The sequence below is a fragment of the Acanthopagrus latus genome, chromosome 1 (assembly GCF_904848185.1).
Source record: "Acanthopagrus latus isolate v.2019 chromosome 1, fAcaLat1.1, whole genome shotgun sequence".
In the NCBI taxonomy this organism is placed as follows: Eukaryota; Metazoa; Chordata; class Actinopteri; order Spariformes; family Sparidae; genus Acanthopagrus; species Acanthopagrus latus.
The window spans coordinates 21,487,209-21,510,091 of NC_051039.1; the positions used below are offsets into that span (position 1 = coordinate 21,487,209).

Here is a 22,883-nt window from a genome sequence, read left to right on the forward strand (position 1 = left end):
GTAGTATACCTCTAGTATATTTTGTTTAATTTGTATATGATTGGCACTGAGCTTCTGCTTTAGAAATGACATACAGGCTGGACTTTCTCCGCTATGTTCATGTTTCTTCCTTGGTTAGTAGCAGTCGCATGCAGAATGTCTAAACTAAGACAGAGACAGATAAGGACATTATAAATAATGGTATGGCCTATCGTTGACTCCCATAACCAAGTTCAATATTTGTCACATTTAAGCCACATTTAAGAACTGACATGGTCAAAAGGTTATGAGGACTGGAGTAAATAATAGAATGCTGATGCTTGTACTTGATAATCTGTTCATTTCTGCTGAAATTACAGCACTGACCACTGTTTAACTAAGATGGATTCCACACAAATAATGAGTATAGTTCAGCCATCTTGAGTTGAAATTAAATGAAAATGGATTCATATGGTTGTCTCGAGGCTCCTGAAATGTTGAATCACAGTATCATGCCATCACATTTTAGAAATAAATCAACAGACACACCACAAGGCAATCTTGCTTAAAGTGAAGAGAACAGATGGATCAAACATTTAGGGGAAAACAGCCAATCACACACACGCAGACACGTGGTGGACACAATACAGGTCTGACAGTGACAGGAAGGGCAGTGCTGCCATATGGCTCAACATGTCTCATCCCAGGAAGCTGCTGGCATCACAGGCTGCTCAAATAGCCATTAGTACAAATTACGCAAACAATGAAAGTGACTGAACTCAGCAACTTTTCAAACAGCTGCTCTGCAGAATCCCCAAACTGACACATGAACAAAAGAGGGAAAAAGAAAAAGAGAAAGTTGCCCAGCAAAACCCCAGTGTAAGTGAGAAATCCCTCTAAAAGCCAGTGGACAGAATGGGTTGGCTATGCCCTGAAGTAATGACCATCGAGGGATTTCTCTACGCAGCCTGGTCACTGAAATAATACACTCTCATAAAATAGAAACAACAAAATAAGCCCTAACCCACTTTTCATTTTGTGTTTTATATTTCAATGGTCACAAATATACAATATCAAGATCTTGCTTGAGTTTCATTCGTGTATAACTTGAAACTAAACTTAAATTATGTTTTTTTCAACACAGTATCTGACACTGGGGGAAACCTGCCAGTCCAAGCGTGTCACAACTGAAGAATAAATGACATGGTAGGATTGACTTATTTGTTCAGAAAATGCAAGGGAATCATATGAGGAGGTATTATTAACGCCTGTGCAAGATAATACCTTTTAACATAGCCAATCTGAGATGGAGAAGTTTTTATCTTCACTTTACTGTCTCCAAGGGGAAATATCCACACTCCAATGAGGCAGAAAGGTTACTGCTGAGCTACCTTCAAATGATGGGTCACTGACAGCTGCATCTGAGACCCACACACGCAAACATGTAAGCAATTTTATTTATTTAATTTGCACAGCACACTCTCACTCTACAAGTTTCAGCTATGACAGTACATGTTAGTCCGATAAAAAAAGGAAGAACAGATTTACATCAGCAGTGCAATTATAGCAAAATTACTTAATAACAACAATCTCAAAAGGCAGCTCATAAGCTGCCACATGTGCCCTCCCACCTCCCTGAGGGGCAATTGTTTACCTGGGAGGTTAATCAACAGGAAGCTCTTGGTATGGTTTTTGACCTTGTGCTGACAAACAGAGACCCTCTAGGCCTCCTCCCTCGTCACACAGGGTATTTTAGGTGGCCAATTAGCATGCCTGATTTCTAATCTATCCCCCACTGCCAGGCATTACAACACTGCTCTATCATTTTCTCTTTCTGTGTATGCATCTACAACTCGCTCTCTTAGCGTCTCTCTGCCTATTTAAATTTGTTCTGTTTCAGCCTCTCTTACATCCTATTTTCTTACTCTCTTTAGTCATGCAAACACACACACAACTCTTCATCCATACCTGATCCTGACTGCAGCAGCGGTGAGACTAATAACAAAAGCCAGGAAAGTGGAGGTTGACTTAAGATTTATTCTACCTTCGAGCCAGCAATATGAGCTAATGTTGGAAATGTGGAGTTTAAGAATTCAAATGTAAACTCTAATTCCAGGTTGAGGCACAAACATTTAAAAGAGAAAAAGTCTAAATTGGTGGAAAAAAGAACGTGTCAAAGAATAAAGGAACTGTAATGAGTTACAAAACAGTGACGAGTCAAGTGTAATGATAGAATGGAGAGGATTATTTGGCTTTCATTCACTCATTTGCCATTAACCTGCAAGATTAATGAACAATTATAACAGAGTTATTAAAGCTAAAGCGCTTAGAGCTTTTTTAAATAATAATCCCAACACCCACCATATTTCTCTGCGCTTCAAACATGTTACATCCACGCAATGATGATGCATGGCCTGACCTAGTTTCCAAAGTAACTATTTTGGTGTCATGTAAGGTTTTTGCTGTGACTCACTCCAAACCCATAAATCTTTACATGACTCACCACTACACCCAAAATATACTACATTTTGAACTTTTGCTGCTCCACACATTGACACACAATGGCACTTAAATTTAAGAGGTTGAGCTTCATCACAGATCAGACGCTTGAAATCAAGGGGTGATTGTAGAAAAAGGCAGATTTATGCTCCTGCATCAGAGTGCAAAGGCACATAGCCTCCCAGGTAATGTTGCTGGAATCAACATTCACCTCCTTATAAACCTCATTTTAATGGTGGATAGGAATGCGCTTCACTAGGACTGATACGGTTAAAACATTTCAGCTGGATTTCTGCAGGCTCCATCAGTGCAACTCTTTACTCTTCAAATGAGTAAATCTAATAAGTGAATTTCCCTATATGAGAAAAGCCAGGAGAGACAAGTAAGCTATTTGTAAAACCCCGACACAGTATAAAAATACTCTGCACTCTCCCACTACAGAGCCATTCCTATCACTGAGCTAAGTCGTCAGCCTAACTGCTCTGACCAAAAAGAGAAAAATAAAACTCTTCAAGTTGCAGAGTCATATATCACTACAGGGAATTTATAGAGCATTGCTTTTAATGCTCTTTAAATATGCCATTCAGTTATGTTAATGGGGCACCTCTGATTGCTGACCAACTGCATGCAAATGCCTGTTCACCACGTTATTGCACAACACATTAACACATTCTCTAATATCCTGCTTCCCAATTTCTTCTGAAAACCTGGAATCTTTTTTTGATGTAGTTGCTAAAACATGTGATATAGATGCTAATCAACCTTGCAGACATTCTCTGTGAAATTAACTCAGTTATTGACTTTGGAACATATTCATAAACGACTACCCTAAATTCATTTACTATTATGGTGCAGAGAGTTTGGCAAAGTGCCATGGTTTTTGATTACAGGAAAGATAATACAAAGTGGGATTGATGACAGATTGAGTGGTTCTCACTGGTGGCGATGAAGTCTCATGAGAGTCACTCTTCTTATTGCCACCATGCTTAGCCCATTTAAATCTAATCCCTAAATGTAACTCTGTTCCAAAGTTTTGTGGATCCCACTGGTGTAAAATCTGCAGCTAAAGTGCTAAATAGGAAAGAGTGGTTAAGTTAATGTGTAACTATAGCTACAGTGTTTCTGCAAAACAGAGTTCCTTTATTGCACAAGTAGTACTCTTTACAGTACCCATGAGACACAAATTGCAATATAAAACTATGCACTCACCAAAGCAACTGAAAGACAGTGTGGACAGCATCATCAATAATTTTCCACAGAAACACTACTACACAAGTCAAATGTGTACTTTGTATATCTAGCTAAAAGCCACTATCATCACACAATTTAAAAGGTAAGCTCAAAAATTCAACCTTTTACACCAAAATGTATGTTTTTTTAACATGCGTAAAACTTAATATGAAAAACAGGCGATTTACATCTTTTCCATTAACAGTAGATGAGTTCGCATTTCTGTTTTTTCTTTCTTTTCGTTTTCCTTTTTTGTGTGTGTATCACGTTCATCATCACAAAGACTCTGGAACAACAGAACAGTAGAAGGCATCAGATCATATGCCTCATCAGACTTCATCCGGAAGACATTAAACTTAAAAGGAAAAAAAAATCAATAGCATTCTGAATTAGACAAATATTATTTTCTGGAGCTGATGAGGGCTGGAGCTAAGGACTGAGGCACCTTGCTTCATTTTCATCTCTGTTGAGAGTTGCATATGCGCAGATCTGACTACTGATCAGACCGCTGAAAAGGTTTGGATAGTTACACAGAACCCACCGACTATGGTACTGTTTTTACTATGAAAATATCTCTCTTTCTAACAAGCCAGTGTCCTTAACTTTTATACAGGTCATTGTGACTGACAAGTGGCAAAAGTTATGGTGGCCACCAACCTCAGTGTAGTGTCTCCATGACAGCTGCTCAGATGGAGCCGACAATCACCTGTGACTACTGCTGAGTCATTTGACGTGGGAGTTGATGACAACTGCGCCCACATTTAATACAAAATCCAGATGTTTTGGGTTTTGCTGGATTTTTTTGAATGAAAGGGGTTATAGTTGTATATTAATACCTTCGGTTTAAAGCATGCAAGGGGAATGTATATTAAAATAATGGCAGTAATGGTTCTATTCATTTAACTTAGACTGCAAAATGATGGATACATAAACCGAAAATAAATCATTGGTAGGGCCTTTGTAACATCTGACAGATATAACAAGCAATCAAATAAAGTCTTTTGATCATCTCAGCCAGCAGTTGTCTCAAAGGTCAAGAATTAACAGTTGAACATTCATGTAAAAAAAAACCTGTCCCCATTTAAATGCATCTAAGCAAAGACAAAATAAAGTTTGTTTTAAGTGGAAGTAAAGAAGATGAATGAGATGGATTTGCTTATGACTCGCTATAATGCAGACAGTGGAGTTGGAAAATGGGAGAGCATTGACACATTTGATCCCATGTCGACTTTGTAATCCAGCACAATAGAGTCAGTGTCAGTTAACATAAGGTTAAAGGGCTAACGCTGGCAGAAAGTGTAAGATCCAAAGACAAAGACACGGGCTTTTTGTCCTAAATTACTCCACAGCCGCCTCACTGTATTTGTGTGTTGCTGATGATTATTTTGCTTAACTGTAAAGGAAAAAAAAACATATTCTGACATTTTTATCTACCATAGCACATTAGTATCAATAGCCTTCATTTATTTTGACACCAGTCGCAAGGCAACAAGGCATTCTCAACTGTCAACAACTCAACATAATATCAGTGGTCCTGTTCACCTGCTTCCTCAGTTGGCAGGGGCTGGTATAACAATCGAGTCCCAATATTCCACAGTGAATATCAGACATTTCTATCTATTAGCAATGCTGTAGATCCTATTTGAAAATAACAATTGTTGAGTTGCACAGCTTTATATTAACTTCCAACTCTGAAGACAAATCTGAATACCCAGTATTCCAAATACACCTGCTGGTAAAAGAAGATGGGGAGGGATGGAGGTTTGGCTGGATAGGAATGGCAAGTCTGATAATTTATACACTGCCCACCTGGTACCCTCCAGATAGCATATGTTCTGAATGTGCCAGACTGAGAACAGCCGCTATAGTCCATTGCCTCAGCTTTTCACTCTTGCCTCAGATGAGAGAAAACAAATAGGAACGGGTCAAAAAGCAACATGAGCCAACCCTATTACATGACCAACTGTATCATAATACAACCACAAATCACCAGGCCCTTCGAGCTGCCACTCAATGCCACATATGATTAAAAGCATATAGAAGTGTGAACAGTGCTTATGTCGCCTCTCTGACTTGTTTTTTAGAGTCTCATACAGATAGTGTAATAATTTGGCGACAACAAATAAAAAGGTAATTTGATTGTAAAAAACTACTGATTGTAATGATCTTCCTTTATTACAAAGTAACATCTGTGACCTTGTTAGACACTGCTGACTCCAGACTCATAAATCTGGATCTCTGGATGCTTGTTTTAAAACCTACACATGTTTCTTTACTACCGAAACAACAAACAAGTCGGTATAGAAATACTTGAATGTGTTATGCACACACAATAGAGAATGACTATGTGAGACAGAGTCTTTCAATATAATACAGTTCCTTTGAATCACTGAGAGAAGTTAATCAACTAAGTGCGTGTGTTCGTGTGTGTGGTTGCACGCGTGCGCGTAAACATGTCTGTGTGTTTGTGTCTGTGTGTGTGTGTCTGTCTGTGTGCTGCACCTGTGTGTGGCGGAGGTACAGTAAATTTGATTTCCTGTTCTCTGGCCCTCACTTCATGTGGACGAAAGCAAAATGCCTTTGGGGTGAGCGCACGTGCTACAATCTCCCCTGGTCTCAGCTGTTGGTGCCGGCCTAACACAGCAGAGCAGAGTAGAGCGGCTGCGTGGGACTTAAAACAGGAGGTGGGTGTATGTGTCACTTAGACACCCCTAATCTCCTGGTAAAACTGCAGGGCAACATGCTTTCAGTACATTCTCAAAATTTGTAGCTGAGGCGGTTCAGTGAACTCTGTGTATGATGTGTGACCTTGGCTAATGGTTGCTGTATTTCAGATTTGATGAATGATTGATTTATGATTTATACTGGAAGACACAAGATATAATACACTAAATAGTGGTCAATTATTCATTATATTACAGTCTTTCCCAAATTGTCTTGTCTTGGTGGACAACATCCACCCCTCCTAAACTTCCCTTCCAAAAAAACATTCTTTGCTTAAATTTGTGGACATACAATTTTTAGGTCTCACTAAATCATTTGCCAGATTTTTACAAATGAATAAATATAAGAAACAAGAAAAGGAGGTGGTACAGAAGAATGGGATAACTGCTCTCGACTCACAGAACAAAAAATCCGTATGTACAAACCTTTAATTCAGATTATGATCTCAGGCAAATTATACATTTTCATTTATATACAGTAATACATTCCAACAATTTGATAATGTACAACTGCTATTTTGGCTATTTTGTTCATGCAATCCTCACAGCAGCACAGTGGAGTAAATCTTGCATTTGCACTGACGGTCCAGTTTCAGCACAGAATTTTCAAGATATTGGAATATATTCAAGATTTGATTGTCACAAGGGGGAACTTGTTCAATATGATCTGTCAGTCATCCTTTAGTCGAATGACTGGCTTCTGGTTAATATTAATACAATGATACAAAATAATGTGTATGCGGCATGAGGAATGCCTCTGCCATATGGTTTGGATGTGGAGAAAATTGTTGTCATTTCTGTCTGCCATTTCCAGCATTTTCTTTCTGAACATAATACTGTTAAGCATCCAAGGGGATGTCTTTGCAATACAAAAGCAAAGAAATGTGAGTTACAATGTCATATTATTTCTAGACATAGAGAATGTTTACTGTACAGTAAGTTACTAAAAAACATTATACCCTATAATTGGTAAAAACATCCCTAGTAATTGTGCTGTTCTGTAAATTTCGATTGAATAAAATTAATGTGTAAAATGTATAGATATGTTCATTTAAGCACATTTAAAACCCAAACACATGAAATGAAAAAAACTAACAGTCCCTATACATACACATAAAGACAGATACACAAGTTTCAGATCTTCAATCTAATCTAACAATAAACACTTTCATATTTGTCTCATGTTAATATGACACTTGCAGCCTGCACCTTATATTTCCTGGGGGGCTGTGCACTTCATTAGTTTCATATGAACAACCTTTTAAATTTAGACTGTGTTCACACTGAGACCTTTAAACTCTGCCAGGTCATATATTTAAGCATTAGGGACTGGGAGAGTAGTGATGAAGAGTTAATCCCAAAGGTCTGATTGATTCATTGTCTCCTGTAGTTAGAGCTAATGTCAACTCCTGCTTAATAATCCAGAGAGTAAATGTCTCTCAAAGTTAACGCTTTGTCTGCATGATTGTAACTTTTTGGTGTGAAAGTAGATATAAACTATTACAGTCATGTGTTTTATTCAAATGTCACATCTGTACCGAAAAATCAATTCAGTGCAATGTAATGTAAGTATAATTCACCATTGTTATATTAAGATTTTATCATAAAATATTGACTATTTGGAACCCTGTACTGACAAAACTGTAACATTCTGGTTTGTTCTGTGGTAGCCAGTCACACAACAGAACTATATTACAATTAATGCAGTTTGAAGAGCAAAGTGTGTAGGTTACATAGCAATGAGAAGTTGATAGAATATGACAATTCTGTACACTAGTTGAAGTTCTAGTTCACTACCATTATAGTATTGGACCAGTCTTATGTTTTATTGTATGTCAGTTTGCTTCTGCTACTGATGACTCCAGACAAATTTAATTAAGCATGAAACCAGAAATGATATGCCAGCCTCTCATTTCATTAACTGATTGACATTTTTCTGTATCACGTAAAAAGACAATCACTTGAAACCACTAGTCACATTACAGATACATTTATACCGGCACCAGACCCAAACTCTGAAACTGTGATGATTTCAGGATTAACTGGCGTATCCCACTCAAGCCTGTCCAAGTTATGTGCAAATCTCATTGGTAAATATATACAGATGGAAATATTTGACAACTATCTTTTCTCATTGCTATCTTTTAATGTCCGTACAGTTTATAAAGACATTTAAGCCTCTTTAACTCTGCCCACTCCCTTTGTTCCAGATAGTTAGCCCTGCTAAGTCTACCAACTCATCGCCTGTAAACCCTTTCCCACCAGGGCATAATACTGTAGGCTTCAGCATGAGAACCACAGACTGTATCAACTCTACAGTACTGGTGGATATTTGGTGACAATTTTATTGATGAAATCAGACATCAGCAGCTTGCACAAACTCTGGTATAACAGTAAAAGACAGCCAAATGACAAATAAAAATTTGACTTAACACAATTTTTTGATGTGTGCAATAATGCCACAAACTAACTCAAACCAATACAACAATCTAAGCAGAAGAGTTACAGAACCTTTAAAGCTGAAGTAGCCAAAATTAGCAATTTATAAATGAATACACACTTTTGCACTGAAGCGTTTCCATAAATACTGGGTATAATTTGTATACATGTGTTTTGTGAACATGTGAACATATTTTACAGACTGCAAACCAACCCAAGTAAAAAGTTAAAAGTATGTTTGAGAGCTGTGTGGCAAGATTATGTTGCTTTGTGACTTTTAATGTTCCCCTTCTCTTGTGACATTTTTGATACTGCCATTAGAATTACTTTTGGATAAATAAAGGTTTACTATCTTTAAGTTGGAGGGAACTGGGCATTCTTCTTCCTTGTGATTTAGGCTGATATCTTGGATGTGTTTTTTTTTATAATGGCAATAGTAACTATGAGGGTTAGGAGGCCCCTGCCTGGTGCCATGCAACTGTCAGCCATTTAACATCAAGATTAGCCACAGTTGTTGCCACGTGTCAACACAGCAATGAACACATGCTTAAGGTGGTGGTGGGAAGGGAGATGGTAGTAAGACTACAGAAGGTGGAGCAATAAATTTATAATTCCTGTAAGCAAAGGAAGAGAAACACCTACTGAATCCATATAAGATGTAGCCTATTGATAGGAACTGTTGCTAAAGAACAGATAACATCTAACCCTGGGCCAGTGAGGCTTTTATGTTAATAATAACAACCATAAAGAGTATAACCTATTTAGCATTTCAAAAAACAGTTTGACGGAGGCAACACTGGCCACTGTATAAACACTTCCTTTCCTCTTCCTATCACCACCTAACCTGTATGGTTGAACTGTGAACCACATCTGAGTTGCAGGATTTAAAGAAAAATCATTTGTGTCCATCAGATTTTGCTTAGCCTTGTTCAAACAAATGCCACAGATTTCCCCTATGTCACAGAGCAGTAAAGCCAGCTCCCTAATCAATCGTCACATCTAAGTCCAGACAAGCGTTGAGACAAGTTACATGAGGTGGAGGAAAGCCCGCCAGATTAGTTCTTGTTAATCATGCTCAGTGGGACAGGACTAAAACTCTCCCTTCACCAGTAAGGTTACTTGTTGTTTTTGTAACATTCTAAAGATTCAACCACATATCAGTCAGACGGAGATAGATGGGCTAATTATAGATCAGTTATGGAACTAGTAAAAACAACGTAAAATCAAAACTCCTGTTCTAGACAGAAAAATCTTCTTTCATTACAACAAAGCAAAGTGCAGGTTTCAACTAATAAACATTAATGGCATTAATGTACAATACGATAATTGCAGAAAAAATAAATGCATGTTTTCCATTAAATCAGTGACAATACCAACGGTATTAAGCCAAATTTAAATGAAAAACAAATATTTTTAAAAGAATTTGAAAATATATATATATGTGTGTGTCCATTACGCCATCATTACTTGTTACTCTGTTCTAAATGTGTTAAAATTACAAACACAGGACCCATGTCAACTAACTAGCGGGTTTTATAACTAACTACAAAGAGAAAGGGCAACATAACATCTGAAGGATTTATTTTATACTGCTTTACAGCAAAAGGTACCCTTTACACCACTGAGTGTCAGGAAAGCAATATAAAAACCATCTGGTGCCGGCAGGTCAGGCCGTGAAATGCATTTTGCTGGCACCACAGTACAAGAAAAAAAATCTAACTGATAAACGCATAAACCATGACACCCAATAAAGCAGAATGAATGACAAAAAAACACAACCCAGTGATATTTACCTTTCCTGTGGCATTTTCACACGTCAGTGTACTGAGAGGAGCAACATGGACTGTGGCACAAGGTAAAATTTGCTTAGACAACTTTCCCTTCTGTCACATGCTGTCAGAGTGATATAGAGCCAGCAGGTGGGAAGGAGCGGTTAGATGAGGAAAGTGAAATTGGGAAAACAGGGAAAGGATGAATGATAATGTGAAAAAGATAGGGAAAAACATGTTAACCATGCTTAACTAATCTCTGTTCTCTTAACAATTCTCTTGAGGCACAATCCATCGCAGAGTACTCATCATCAACCAAAGAGAAGCGAGTGTATCCTCAACCATGACTCTGGCCACCTGGGTCCTTCAGCTGTACTCAGGGACTTGCTAAAGCAATGACAAAAGCATCCTACCTTCTCTAAGGAAGAGTTGTAGTTGTAGTTGCTGTCAGGAGTATATTGATGACTATTACTGCATTATAATCAGAACTCAAACCAAACAAGGTCCATGTTATTCACTCCTATCAACTATATGTTTATGAGGTTGTTTGTAATTTTTCTTCAAAGTGGACATTTAGAGGGGATTAAAGAAAACCATAAGAAGTTGTTAAAAAAAGTGTGTTAGTGTTAAAAAAAACATTAAGATGGAGACAGCTGGTCAGCAAGTTGCCCCCATTCACTTATTCCATAACTATCTCACATCGCATATCTTATCCCCCTTGAACCTGGTCCATATGAAGAACTGCTATTGGTCTTTATGTTTATGTGCACTATTCCTACTCTGTATGGGCATGTTTAATTTGACTCGCATTGGTTTTATTATATCTTAATTTGTCTTCATAATGTTACAACTTTCTGGTCAATTTGTTGTCATTTATTATTTTGTGATTTACTTTTTTGCCTACCTACAATACTTAAAGCATCCTCAATTTTCAAAGAACGTTTTAATATTTCAATTTTGTGCAATGTTGCATGAGGCTCAGCTGCATTTATCAATTTTGAAACATGAGGTTTTCCAATACTTAACCATTTTGTAACCAACAAGTACTGGGAAAGCTGTAAACAAGTAGTGTAAAAAAAATATATGTTAACTATATTGTAGGCCACATCTATCAATTTGAGTGTAACTATAAATTATTGCAATATACACTATGGTATCATTCCATCAAATACAATGGTAACATACAGTATCTGCAATTATAATGTTATAAATATGCAACCCAGAGTGTTTATGGTTTTAAGAAGTTTTCTGTTACCAGACCATTATACAAAAATATTTCTCAGAAGTATTCTTATTTGCTAACACATAATCTTACACAACCCAGCAGGATATCATGTGGGGCAGCACATCCTTAATTCGCTGATGATCTAAAATAAACTGCAGACCTAAAATCCATGTATGGAGTGTTGGACTTGTACTTAATGTTGCAACCAACACATTTACACAAAATACACACAATTTCATTCCATGCTCCTTTTCATTATCATGACTGGGTCCATGAAAACTCTTTGACCATTAAAGCCAGTTTCCAGTAGCATCCAGTGCACACTAAGGCTGCTGTGGACAACACTTTATAAATGTAACAATCTGATATATAATCCTTAATACAAACAACATGGTTGTCACCACCACTGTTTGCAAATGTGGACAAAAATACTAATCACTTAAAGTTTTTAAAAAGGACCATTCACTCCTAACTTAAAATGTAATGCTCCAAAGCAACGGACTTTGGTTTAGCTGTCTCTTATAACCTCAGTGCTATATAGCGTATATGCCAATGGACTAAATGTAGTCCCTCGGCATGTTTTCACAGCAAGTGGTCTGACTTAATGCCTTCCCCAGATGCATTTTTGTTTTAATTTATAATACGTCATAATTTCCCAATTCCAAATAAGCATGTTTTCAAGTGTCGTGTTAAGTCTTAAAGATGAGGTATGCTATGTTCAACGGGAATTTGGTAGTTATATAAAGAAATAAAGAATAAAGATAAAGACAACACAGCAGTAAATGACAGTGCAGTTAATTATATTGAATATATGACCATTAAACATTTTTAAACCCTTATATGTTAAGTGTTAAAAACGATGCTGTATTCTCCTTGATGTAAACAATGCATATAATAGTTAATTAAGTATAGATTCAACACATCTTTTCCAATTCTTACCCTAACCCTACATGAGGTGTTTTAAATAATAGTTTACAGCCAGTTTACATTCTCTTTATTTACAACCTATTCGCATTTTTTAGGTAACAAGGAAAATTAATTGTAAAAGATTCAAATCAAATGATCTCGATCTACTCTCACCTTTATATAGATGTACTCAGGTCAGTTTTTACTTAGACACACACATCTTTGTGTTACATATAATTTGACATTTATGTGTTTTTTTCTTTTTAAAAAAGAAATATAAGGCTACTTCAATAAGACAAACTACTGAATATTAGGTCACAGAATGGACAGGTAGATAGGGAGAATTTATTATGTCTATCTAATCATCTAAGTTTAACACTACTTGTTCATACTGTCCTTTATATTTACAGTTTCATTTCAAGAAGGTATTCTATTGTATCTATAATATATGCTTCATAAGAATTAGGAAATACTTAGTTTTGAGACAGACTGCAGATACTAGTTATATTAACAACATTTTTTACCAGACACACTGTGGGAGATTTCATGAAGGTGGACATTCACAAATATAATTAATCTTCCAGAGATACTTCTGACCAACAGAGCTTCTTTTGGAAATTACAGTGTATTCATGAATGCCTTCACTCAGATCCCCGTGGTTCAATCGAATTTTTCATGCTGCCACGTGAGCACACGTGTCTGTATCTTATACACCTTCTGATTTTGTGGTGGGCATTATTTCCTCTTACCTCTGCAAGAGTTCATTCGTTGTCTCGGGAGGATATCCACCACTTTGTCCTTTTCCCAGCATTTTTGTGTTGCCTTTCTTGACACTCTCAGTGCTACTTGTCCGATCCCAAGCTTGATAAATGGCAAAACAAACTCCCTAGCACCACCTGCAGTCTTAACACCCCTAACCTCCCTTAACACCCTCCTCAAAAATAACTGCCACACTCCGAAGACAGCGAACCGTGATGAGTCAACTTTCTTTAGCCTGCTCTGTTGTTCTCTCCCCTAACTGCATAGACAGTTGACAGAAAGGCCAGCAGGCGGCAAAAGATGGCAACTAAGCACTTCAACAGGGGCTCTTCAACTCAGCCACTCCTGATCGACAACGGCAAAGGCAACTAAGCTCCCTTTAGCCTTTTCTCTCTAAGTCTTTTTCCCTATAAACCACGCTCTATGCCCTTGCAAGACTTTCCTTCAATTCTTGTCTTCTTGCCAGTGTCAAAAGATGGGAAAAGTAGAGCAGAGCCTCTTCAGAGAGAAACAGGAGGTTGACTGAGTGAAGTTTAAGAGGGAATAACAGACGAGGTGGGCTCAGGGGATAGCAGAAGGGGGGTGAGTTGCAGGGACCAACTGGGAGTCCCTGACCGGGACAGCTCCACGCGGCACAACAACAGGGACAAGAAAGTCCCTCCTGCCACTGCTGATTATCACCTCTGCAGTCCCACACAAACACACACCCACAGACACACACACACCATCGCATAGTCTGGCCAATGAAGGGATGCACTGGGGTTCTGGGAATGCCATCAGTCACTCAGTAGGTGTCGGGATCAATTTAGCTGCTGAATCATTGGAGGGATCCAGTCTCCAGCCCTGGAACACGGTGTCAGATTATTCACATTTTGTAATGGCCTGGCAGTCTGAAGTTTCACATCTGTGAGCCAAAAGGTAGGGCATGTTTAGTAATAAATCATGATTAGGGGGAGAATAGTACTGAGTGAGAGCACATCAGCAATCCTTGACAACGCCACACCTCAAAAATAAGAAACAGGGTCTGGCTTCAAGTGTTGCCTGGTTGGATTTTAAATGACATATCTATTCATTTAATTGTTTAGGTTGGGTAACTGTCATTCGGCAGGGGAATCTATGTTATGACTCGCAAACTGGAATATTTTGTAAGGATCAATCTGGAAATCTGAGTTCAAATTTCCTTAAACGTAAACCTAGTCTCCATGTATAAACATAATAATTTGAAACTAGATATTTCCTTAAAAAGAATTGTTGACTTTAAGATTTCCAAAATGCAACAGCTAGCCTTGGATCAAATATCTCAAGCATTATTAAGGTGTAATCAGACATCTGGACTTATCTTGGGGCTTTATAAGTTAACTTCACAAATGTACAGAGACGAGAGGGAAAAAAAGATAGACTTGAGGAAAATCCAAAGAATCTGAGTTCAGTAACAGTCTGCACTGCCACATAAACACACACACACACAGACACACACTGTTTGGTGTGTGTACATTGCAAACTAGCTTACAGCTTACAGCATTTGCTGATACTTTTGCTATCTAAAGAAAAAAAAACAGACTGCAAAAAACAGTCCAATGGACAACTTCAAGCAAATATGGCAAGGCAAAAAATTGCTGTACATTCTGTCTGAAGACACGTTTATGGTCTTTCTCAAATGTGTGTCGTATATTTCAGAGTTACTGTCTTCTTTAGAACGATAATATGTATTAGTCGAAGACTCAACTGATGTAGGCAAAAGCATACTGCCTCCTTTCCATCTGTGTACAAGGATGTGAATTATAAATCATGGTAATTGTCACATTTTCTGCTTACATTATGAATGACAAAATTCAAAGATTCCTTGTTGACAACCACCAGAAAACTCTTGCTATGCATTGTGTGTGTGCAAGCAAGAACATATATTCATGTGACCACTCTACATAACAATCCCTGCACTTATTTTTGGCCCTGTGAGAAAGCAGATACCACTGTAGCATGAAGTGGTTTCTATAATGGTGCATGCCTGAATGACTCAGGGTTGAGCCTGGCAGTAACAGAGGTGTATTACAATTAAACTGTTTGTACAGTGGATCTCCTGCGATCTTCCAAAACCATCAAACTCCACATCCACAACATAACAGTTGCATCCACAGATGTTCTGAAAGGATGTTTCTTATAGTATAACAGTTCACTTCACTTTAATTTACCTTATTCAGGAAAGGCTTTACAAAAGGGCCTTACCAGAAAACGCAACAACAATCAGGAGACGGACATGAAAAGGTAACAGCAGGTTGTATTTTCCTGTTTTAGTCAGATATAAATCCAGTTTAAATAGGATGTTGGGGTACGACTAAACAATGGAAGGGACTTATAGTGAAAGTGTTTAATGCAGTCATATGTTGTCATATATGGTAGATCATCCTTTTGAGTATGAGTATGAGCCACTACACTGCCGCACCAACTTTTTAGGGAATGGAAAATAAGTTTTGGAAAACTAAACCTACATGCACAAATCAAACATCATTGGTGCTACTCTAATCCTAGAAAAATACCACAGTGACACCCACATGACAGAACTTTACAGTCCTACATCTGCATGAATCTATGTATGTGTGTGTGTGTGTGTCCATCTGTGTGCAGTCTATGTAAACTTGCTGTCTAGTTCTTTTCATGATGGTATTTGTAGTCTATCTGAAAATCTGTAAAGCCCTCTCACTACTCTTAAACTGTGCCATCAAATCACATTTCCCTAATTCACCACTGCAGCCTCACCAGCTAACATTAGCACAGTCATGTGAACTGAGTACATGCTGAGAAGTGATCTGCCATAGTCAGTATAGCCAGCTGTGGTAGAAAAGATGAGTGAGAAAAAGTCCTTTTTGATGATAAAGACAGACAGCAAGAAACCTTGCAAAGAACTACTACACAACTTTAGCATTTAGAGAATGTCAGGTCTTAAAGGTACAGCTCTCAGTGCCAAAAGGATTTGCCTGAATCAAACAAGTGGCTGCCTCTTACTACTCCTGTTCTTTATTCATCAGTAAAGGTATCAGTTACAACAATGTGTGTAAATGTGTTTAACTTATTTCAGTCTAATTAGTGTGTACATTGAGAAAATGGTTTAGTCTTGAGTTGGATTGTGTTTTTTACAGTTGAAATCGTTAACTCTATATGCGATGGGAGTTTATGGGATGGAAGTTTTATTTTTGAAGAATTACCAGTACTATTCTTGAAGTGCTACAGAATACGTGTATATGATGTTTTTCACGCCTTCTAATATATTGTAAAGTTATGTGTGATAGAAAATATTTTGGCAAAACTATCATAGCAGGGTTTTAAGATATCAGGCCAGATGTAGCGTGTGTGTTTGTGCTTTATCCCACAGATTGTCCAAACTGGTATGTGTGGATTTAAAGGAATATAGAAAATCTTGAGATGCATAAAGTCATCATTAGGAAATTAAGAGGCATTTAGAGTCTCTCTAGTATTACAGTGACAAAGGGAACAGCGAGATGGTTTATCCCTCGCGCTAATCTTGTTGGATGAAAAAATGTAATGATACCACAATTTCTCTGTATCAGTGACACCATTATATTCTGTGACACAATAATTCAGTGAAACAGCGACAACCATAACAATCCACACCGTTTGCCAAATGCCAAAGTAAGACTGTGCTAAGTAAGAGGCAACTCCCTTTCCATGCGATCAGTTTTCCAGAAGTGCAGCTGAGAATGCCACTTTGGAGCTGAGCATTCCCATGAAGATGGGAATGTTTATTTTGTAGAGGGTTTAAGCTGACATGTGTGAAGCCATTAAGCAGGCTTAGTTTGTTAATTAAAGCCATTCTAATATTCTACCTTTAGCCTCATTAGAGTGAGACCTCTATGTTCAGAACTGAGCAGGCTACAGTATGTGACAAGCCGAGACTCACAAATTCATTCATGAACACATGTGACATACATACACACATACACACTGAAGGTCAAATGTGGTTATGGCTATTGCATGAGAAGACGGTATCCATTTCAGTAGGCCCCTTTTATTGTGTGCACACATGAATGGGCACGCTGGAGAGCACTACTGCACACATACACAATACACAGTGTGTATCTTATTTTGGGTTGAAGCTATTTATGAATTATATCTTTTCAAATGAACATTTTTATTCCAATAAGAATACACTGTCCTTTATTTCATTTTAATGTAATTTACAAATTCTTACAGAATTGTATACTTTGCAGGATGGGATAGTCTTTGACAGAGAACTTACACACTCACATAAAACTAAAACTTGCCATCAATGCCCATACCAAGAAAATTCTTTGGATTCTTGCTATCTTGTTAAAGTAAAGGCATGTATAGTCACTGCAAGTCCTGAAGCGGCTCGACTTACACAGCTTCACCTCTCTTATATCATATGTGGGCTATTTAATCGACTTAAAGAACTGTCCAACCACAGCCACAGAGACAGAGACAGACCTATATTCCAATTTTAATCTCAATCACAACATAAAAACACTTTGGCAATTGTCATTTGCAGGACTAACATTGGTGCCCTCGTGGCTAACCCAGACTTCAGAAGAAGTTATGACCCGCTATCAGCATTTGGCCAAGGATCTAGAGAACATATGACCTCATAAAACGAGCTTAAAAAAGGCATGAGGCACCAGCAATCACTGACGACAACAGCTTGTAAATTCCACTGTTCATGACAGCAGTTGCATTTTTTAATTGTTGTACTAAAATTACACAGTGACGCAGCCTTGCCATTGCATACAGAATCACCATTTCCCAATAATGTTACTGGCTTTATGGAGGACAAAGAGAAAAAAGAACATGGTGTATAAACAGTTAAAGTTTTATAGTCCTGAACAACACTAACAGCAGCTGTGGAACCTGCATCAGATCCTGTTTAAACGGGTTGAGTCCCAAACCTGAGAAGCTTTAAACAGCTCAGACTGACGAGAGTTTGTTAACACATGCACATTTTACAGACTTGAAAAGGCCCTACACTAACTTGCAAACAACTAAGTGTCAAGTCTTGTAAATAAGATTGTGTAGATTCTTGCTCTTATATTGGTAGTCCAACTCCTACTGGGTAATATAACTCAAACTGTGAATTTACAACTTCACACATACCTTAAAACTGCCATCAAAATCCTTTGATAGACAGAAGCGAGCCAGGAGCTTTTTCAGTCAAGGTTCCTGTCAAGGATGAAAAGAGTTTCAAAACCTTATTCTGAAAACAAAGGTACGATTACTTGACTTAAACATTACTCAAGCTATTTTTTTTAGTTTTTTTTTTTTCTTTTGGCCTTCGTATGGCTTTTATTGATAGTACAGCTATGATATGACAGGAAACAGGATGGGTGGGTGACATGCAGCAAAGGGCCCCAGGCTGGGACTCAAGCCTCAGTAAGAACAAGGAGCCACAGAGTCAGCTAAGTCACCACAACAGCTTAGAACTACAGAATAATAGAAACAGCATACTGAATCTTAAAGATTACCACTTCAAAACTGTCCTGTTATTCATAACATTTTACAGCAAATCACGGTAATTTTCAGCAAGTTGAAAAATCCAAAGACAATACTGATCTGCCTCAAGCATATCACTATTTACCTCAGGCCATCAGCTTGGGTCATGTAGTGAAATAAGGGGTCAGATCGGCCAGTGACCTTTGGTTCCATGTTGTCTAAGCCAGGGCCTCCTGCAGCTCAACAGCAGGCCAACAGGGGTTAAAGCCTGTCTGCCTGTCATGTAGATTGGTGTCAGCTAAAAAAACATGAAGACCCCTGGAGTCAACACTAATATTGTTTTTCAATTAGAAATCTACTCTTTATCGTTAAATCAACATTCGTTACAGGAATATTCATAAAATGTAACTGAAGCTAATTGCTGATAAAATGCTGAGAAATCACATTCATCTTGGACGCTAAAAAGTTTACCTAAATACTTTTTTTAATCAGCTATAGTTACATATGGCTTAATAAGTAACTTGCTAACTGAGTAGCTAGCATAACCTTAAAAGGTTATTAAGACAAGCTACAAACTTACCCAGTAAGTTATATTAAACTCAAAAAAGTGGAGAATCTGTCAGAAGCTGCAGATGTAAATGCCTGGTGCAGGTTGTATGGGCTTATATGCTTAGTCTTGATAAATAGCTAACTATCTATGACTTATCTGGCTAACTAGGTCCCTTACCAGCCAGCAAAATCTTGAAGGTCAGCTAGTACCATTAAAGAAGCAAAATGTCAAGATATTAAACACTCTTCCTTCTGTTTTCCTTAAAGAAAAAGAAATGCTAGGCAGCCAAACCCACTTGAGCTGGGCCACGTCATGACATGATTTGCTGCCCTTGTGTTTTTGGAGCTACCCTCAAATTCTGCCAATATTTTACAAATTACATTTTCACTGTATGAATAAGGACGGAGCCTCGTAATCTAATAAATGAAGCCAATGCAGATGTGCCTTTGACCTGCATTTTTTTTTCTAATGGCCAGCAGGGGGCTACATCACTCGCTGCAAAAATAAATCCAATTGTATGTCCATTTATGAGAAAAGGCCCCTGCTTTTCACTTAAAGCTGCTGTGTTTAAGCTAACTTACTCTCTTCTCTTTTACTGCATTAGCAGGGGGACAAGGAAGACTTACTCTAAAAAAAAAACAAAAAAACAAAAAAACATTTACAGCAGCTTTAATTTATTACCGTCAAGTTTGCTTCAGCGCAACATGATGGTTATTTTTTCTATTACATCACAGGGATTTTACACTAGGCTAGCACTAATCCTTTATTTAGCTAGTATTTACGTAGACAGTTACAGGCTACTAGGCTAACTAGCTAACGAACCGCACAGATAAAAGCACACGTTAAATACAAACAACAAAGACCTGTTCTACCGTCAAACTCCACACCGTTTAGTCTAACACAACCGAAGTGGTATAAAGGTTTACTGTTTGGCTATTAAAATACACATTAGGCGTTTTATCTCCCCTACCTCCTCAGAAGAAGCTGTCAAGCTGTTTTTCCTCTTTACTCCTGTAAACAAGTTGGTTGCAATAGTGGTAGGCATTTTCCAGTGGAGGTTATTTGATTTATAATAGTAAAAACACACAGGTGTAAGTAATTAACTGAATAATGGCTGAATTAGATTTCCCTGCTTTGGTTTCACAGCAGTGGAAATGGTGCATGCTGGCTGGCTGTCATGGCTGAGACACTCTCATAAAACAGACACCATTAAAGTTATTGGTAGCACCTGTACTTCTTCCTGGCATGAGTTATTTCGTCTCTTAATGGTCTCCTCCTGGCTGGGGACCAATGTTCTGTGGCAGGTGTGGACCACAGGATACAGAGCAACATGCCTAACAATGCATGAGTGAAGCACTAAGGTCAAATCATTTAAATGTGTATCTAAGAATGAGAACTTAATTTCTTAACATTGAATTTATTTCTTGGTCTCTGTCTTTTCCTTGGGATGACAGCAGTTGCTTTTCATGATGCTTTACATTTGATTGTCTGATGCAATAAAAGGAGCTTCTCATGTTAACTCACTTTTAGGATTTTAGATTTCAGACTTTACTGAGTAGCTAACTAGCTAGTTAGTTACATGAAACGTAAATGTTAAGTAAATAACGTAAATAATATCATGCAAGCTGTTTGATGGGAACTGAGCTAATGTTAGCTAGCTACTGTCTGAGCGTTACCATGGTAGGCAGCTTTATATTGCCAGTTAACTTTAACCTAGCTAACTAACTACTGGTAAAAGTGCTGATAAAATAAATTAAATAAAACAAAATAAACTCACTTAAATCATGTAGGGGACCACAATGAAGGGGTCACTCTACCAGACTGTCACTTAAGTAATTTTGATAACTGGAGTTTAACCTTTGACAGTGAAGCACTCTGTGCCACCGACGCATGATGCGTTCACAGGAACTCGGAAATGGGGGATACTTCCGTGACAGCAGGTTTTTAGTTGTCCCTGCTTTATTTCATTTTTTAACACATTACATGATACAAGCTAAAAGCATGGAGGACATTTACAAGGTTTTATGTTTTGGTTTCTCTTATCCACAAACGTGTATTAAATTATAATGGCAACTCACCATTAATTACTCAAATATATTGTCAAGTTATAAGTGCTTCTCATTTAACTCATTTCTAATTATCTGGATGATAAGACTATTCACTGGATTTGTGTAAACCCACAATTCTATCAGAGTCTATTAAAGTGTGTGAGAGAGATCAAAGCAGGGAGTTCAACAGTCATAGCGCATTCACACTCGGCCTCCACAGTGTATGACACACACAGTGGTCTCTAATCCCCATCGGCTGAACATACACACACATACTGCTACGGCAGCCCAGAGTTTAACTCCATCAGTCAGAGAAACTGTGGGTGTTCGGCCGTGCTCACTGAGAATTAACTTAATGAATGAGATTATTTTTCCCCAGAGCAAAAAAAAAATACCCATAAAACCAAAACACTCATTAGTGATCCTCCGCTGTGCAGCCTGCAACTCATCCCTCACCGCCACATCCAGGCTTCAGCTCAGGCTTTGGGTCGGTACCCTGTTTACATGGGGAACTTTTACACAGAACAGAATCACGTGTCTGTGATGCTGTGTTAGGCAGTGGGACAAGAAGACAGGCGACAGACAGGCTGATCATTTGACAGGCAGATAACAACAGACAGATATGGGGATGCCTTTGGAGCAACGCAGAGAGATACTGAGTCAGGCCTGCACGGCAAATGGACCACCCTGAAGTGCAAGGACAGAGCTAGTCTGTTCACAGGACACCCTCCTCCTCCTCCTCCTCCTCCTCCTCCTCCCACTCTTCACCGCAGTTAATAAGCACCTGTTAGACAACAAATTAACTTGTTGACTGTAAAAACCAGGACAGCTTTATGCCTTTTTTTATGATAAGGAGCTTGATTATGAGAGCTGGTCTTATCTGTTCATTACTGTAGTCCATATTCTGAAACCAGAGGGCAGAGAGGCAGGCGGTCAGTTAAAAAGATATGGTGTTTATTGTCAGAGCGTGGAGGGACGAGGGGATGCCAAGGGAGGGGGGTGGGGGGCTGGATTAGGTGGTAGTGGAAATACTACATAGAAGAGAAGAGAAGAGAAGAGAAGAGAAGAGAAGAGAAGAGAAGAGAAGAGAAGAGAAGAGAAGAGAAGAGAAAAGAAAAGAAGAGAAGAGAAGAAAAAAACAAAGGTTGAACTGAACTTAAATTGACAGATTTCAAGCATTGGTTGACGAATTTTGGGATATATTACAGATGGTGCAAATTATAATTCATAATTACACTACAGATTTAGAGGAAAATGCATTCCTCCTTTTAAAAAACAGCATCCACCAGACTTTTGGAAATTTGTACTCAACTGGTGCTG

The 22,883-nt window shown here is 38.1% G+C and overlaps 1 protein-coding gene across 9 annotated transcripts in view; it reads right to left on the reverse strand.

Moving 5' to 3' along the window:
• rbm20 (RNA binding motif protein 20) overlaps window positions 1-21,418 on the reverse strand; it is a 52,473-nt gene extending 31,055 nt beyond the window's left edge. For 2 of the 9 annotated variants that reach the window (XM_037109136.1, XM_037109104.1), the window contains exons 1-3: window positions 21,293-21,418; window positions 19,111-19,263; window positions 18,630-18,695 (exon numbers count right to left, since the gene is read on the reverse strand). In XM_037109136.1, the coding sequence (XP_036965031.1) occupies window positions 18,630-18,643 (14 nt within the window). In that variant the 5' untranslated portion in view covers window positions 18,644-18,695; window positions 19,111-19,263; window positions 21,293-21,418. Of the gene's footprint in view, window positions 1-13,498; window positions 14,055-18,629; window positions 18,696-19,110; window positions 19,264-20,096; window positions 20,143-20,485; window positions 20,527-20,743; window positions 20,850-21,292 lie in introns of those variants that run through there. The other 7 variants (XM_037109113.1, XM_037109128.1, XM_037109122.1 and 4 more) reach the window with 7 other exon arrangements.
• Between the last annotated feature and the right edge of the window lie 1,465 nt (window positions 21,419-22,883).